Raw genomic sequence first — 2,733 nt, 5'->3', positions numbered from 1 at the left:
GTAAATGAACAGACATTACTCATATAGTGTGTTCTCTGTGTAAGGGGTAATTCCCTTACCCCAAGGCCTGAGTATTTATAAATCCACTTTTTTTGTGGATTTAGCTAAGAACTCATGCCTGGTTTTAAATATTTAAAATAACAATAGAGGGGCACCTGGGTGGCTCAGTCCTTGGGGACTTAAGCTCTGGACTTGATCTCAGCATCCTGAGATCAAGGCCCCCCCCCCCCAGTCAGGCTCTGGCACTCAGTGGGAAGTCTGCTTTTCCCTTTCCCTCTGCTCCCCCCCTGCTCTCTCTCTCAAATGAATAAAATCTTTAAAAAAATTAAAAATTAAAAATAAGAATATAGTCTAATCCTCTCCTAACCTAGGTCTTCCATGTGTTAATGTGCATACTTCCCAGATTTGACCCAGCCCCAACATGACTCCACCCAGAAATGCTCCCTAAATGACACAGGTTAGAAGGAGTTGAACTTTGGGGCACCTGGGTGGCTCAGTTGGTTAAGCGACTGCCTTTGGCTCAGGTCATGATCTTGGAGTCCCGGGATCGAGTCCAGCATCGGGCTCCCTGCTCGGCAGGGAGTCTGCTTCTCCCTCTGACCCTCCCCCCTCTCATGTGCTCTCTCTCATTCTCTCTCTCAAATAAATAAATAAAATCTTAAAAAAAAAAAAAGACGGAGTTGAACTTTATTTATATTTAATTTTGTACAGGAAACAGGACAAACAGTTTGATTCACTTTTTTTTTTCTTTAAGAAAGCAAAATCCTTCTGGTAACGGGCAATTTCCATAAAGTGGGGTTTACTTGTCCCATTTTCCATCACCAAAGCCCTAAAATTCAAAACTTATTTCCCAAACATGGAAAAGGCAACCAAAACAACAACTTAAGAATGTCTGGAACAAAAGTGTGTTAACTCCTGAAGCAGGTTTTAGAATGGCTACTCAGCCAAATTGCTTTTGTCAGGTTTACTGACTTCCATCACATCCATGGGTATGGCAACCTCCTTTCTGAGGGAAGAAAATTGCAAATATTTAGTATCTGGAGTTGTGGATGAAATGAGATATACGATGTACATTTCGTGTTTGTTTTTGAATTTATATTTTCCCCCAATTCCCCAGGACACATTTCTTTAATACCCAAGTCCGGGCTTGCTTTAGGGACAATCTTCCTTTGTGTACAAAACTTAAGGGTACCTTGAAAAACTCAGAATTCAAGATTAACAATTTTAACGTAGTATTTAAAAGTCAAGACTAATGCACAAAAAATTCCGGGACGACCAAATTATCAAAACGTTAAATAAAGGCAAGATCCACCCCGGACTCTCCATCCTGGTATCACTCCTAATCCTGATCGCAATCCTGATCCAACAGAACGTTATTTACAAAAACCCGGTCCGAGTTTCCTGACGATTCGTTTATGCACTGCATGAAAATATTTACCTTGATGCCCATCAGGCATCGCCCCCACCTTGGACGGAGCTCGAGCCCCCCTAGGCAGCTTTGGCTCTGGAGGGGAGGGAGAGAGACCTGGGAGAGAGCCCAAGGCGTCCCGGCCAGCTGGCAGCGCCCGAGCCCGAGGGTCCTAGAGATCGGGGCGCCCCCAGAGCAAGGCACTCACCGCGCGAACACGTCGGGGTATTGAGAGCGTTGGAAAATGCTCTCCAGCTCCTTCAGTTCCAACGGGATGAACGTGCTGCGGTGGAGGTATTGCTGCCTGTCCTGGGGCTCCTCCCCGCCGCCGCCGCCCTTCTGGTTCTCGGCGTCAACGGGGCCGCGAGCTCCCGCGCCACCGTGGCTTTCTTCTCCTCCTGCCGCGGCTCCCTGCTCAGGTCCGGCCCAGAGCTCCTTCTCGACGTCTCCTCCCGTTTCGGAGACCACAGCAGGCTTCGTATCTGGAAAAGAAAAGAGAGAGCAGGGCGTTGGAGCCCAGGGTGCGTGGGACGGCGACCTGAGAGCAGCGACGTCGGCCGCGCCGCTGCAGCGTCCCGTCCACTCGCCTCCCTCGGGGAGAGGCCGTTTCCTAGACTTCGCCAAACCCGCGCCCTGGTTCGGGCACTCACCCGACGGTTCTCCTCGAAGCTCATCGACTCCCAGGCTGTGGTAAGCGGGGCCTTCTTGGCTGCTCTCGGGCGGAGGCTCCATGTCCAGAGCGCCTCCACAGACTGCGCGGCGGCTCGCGGCGACTTCCCGGTCCGGTCCTGTTTTTGTGCGGGGCCCGGATTACGGCGCGTCGACCCTCCGCTTCAACGTCGGCACGTTCCGACTTGGATGCCGTCGACCCTCATTACTTCAACAGCCGGGCGTCTGGTGGGCGGGACTTGCCGGGGCGAGCACGCGGCCGGGGCGTGGCCACGAAGTAGGCGGAGCGTTTGCCGGAAGGGTGCTGCCGGTAGGGGGCGCGCGCGCGCCGGTGGGGGCGGTGTTTCTAACTCGTCGCTTAGCCGACTCCTCCCGACTCCCGCGGGGCACCGCCTTGGGGAGGGGGCTTTGGTGGGTGGTGGCCGCCCGCCGGGGGCGGGGAAGGGGTGGGGAATGAAACTTCCCACCACTCCCCCGAGCCCTGGGAGACGTGTTGGGAGAACGTCTCACCGCCTGCCCTCGCTGCACGCGGGTCGGTGCGGGGCTGTCGCCCTAAGCCCCTCCAGGGCGAGAGCCGCAGAGATAGGGCTGGAGAAGGCGAGGGGCCCCTGGCAGCCCCGGCACCGGAGCGACGGTATCCCCCTCGCCGTGTGGGC

General features: G+C 54.2%; 1 protein-coding gene across 1 annotated transcript; it reads right to left on the bottom strand.

The window, feature by feature from the left end:
- Positions 1–711: 711 nt before the first annotated feature.
- On the bottom strand, positions 712–2,272 carry LOC115943720 (uncharacterized). The gene is made up of 3 exons (XM_031037015.2): positions 2,059–2,272; positions 1,617–1,890; positions 712–1,006 (listed from the first exon to the last, which is right to left on the bottom strand). The coding sequence occupies exons 1-3, from the start codon at positions 2,138–2,140 to the stop codon at positions 937–939; spliced, it is 426 nt and encodes a 141-aa protein (XP_030892875.1). The 5' UTR covers positions 2,141–2,272; the 3' UTR covers positions 712–936.
- Between the last annotated feature and the right edge of the window lie 461 nt (positions 2,273–2,733).

The sequence above is a fragment of the Leptonychotes weddellii genome, chromosome X (genome assembly GCF_054177405.1).
Source record: "Leptonychotes weddellii isolate Sample4059 chromosome X, ASM5417740v2, whole genome shotgun sequence".
NCBI classification, from domain to species: Eukaryota; Metazoa; Chordata; class Mammalia; order Carnivora; family Phocidae; genus Leptonychotes; species Leptonychotes weddellii.
Note: the sequence above shows the minus strand (reverse complement) of the source record. Positions and strands in the feature narration are given on the sequence as shown.

Excerpts from the sequence above, each read along its gene's own strand:
- LOC115943720 (XM_031037015.2), bottom strand. The coding sequence starts at position 2,140 with ATGGAGCCTCCGCCCGAGAGCAGCCAAGAAGGCCCCGCTTACCACAGC. Across the intron at positions 1,891-2,058 it reads GCTTCGAGGAGAACCGTCGG|ATACGAAGCCTGCTGTGGTC; the intron begins GTGAGTGCCCGA and ends TTTCTTTTCCAG. Across the intron at positions 1,007-1,616 it reads TACCCCGACGTGTTCGCGCG|AAAGGAGGTTGCCATACCCA; the intron begins GTGAGTGCCTTG and ends TTCTTCCCTCAG.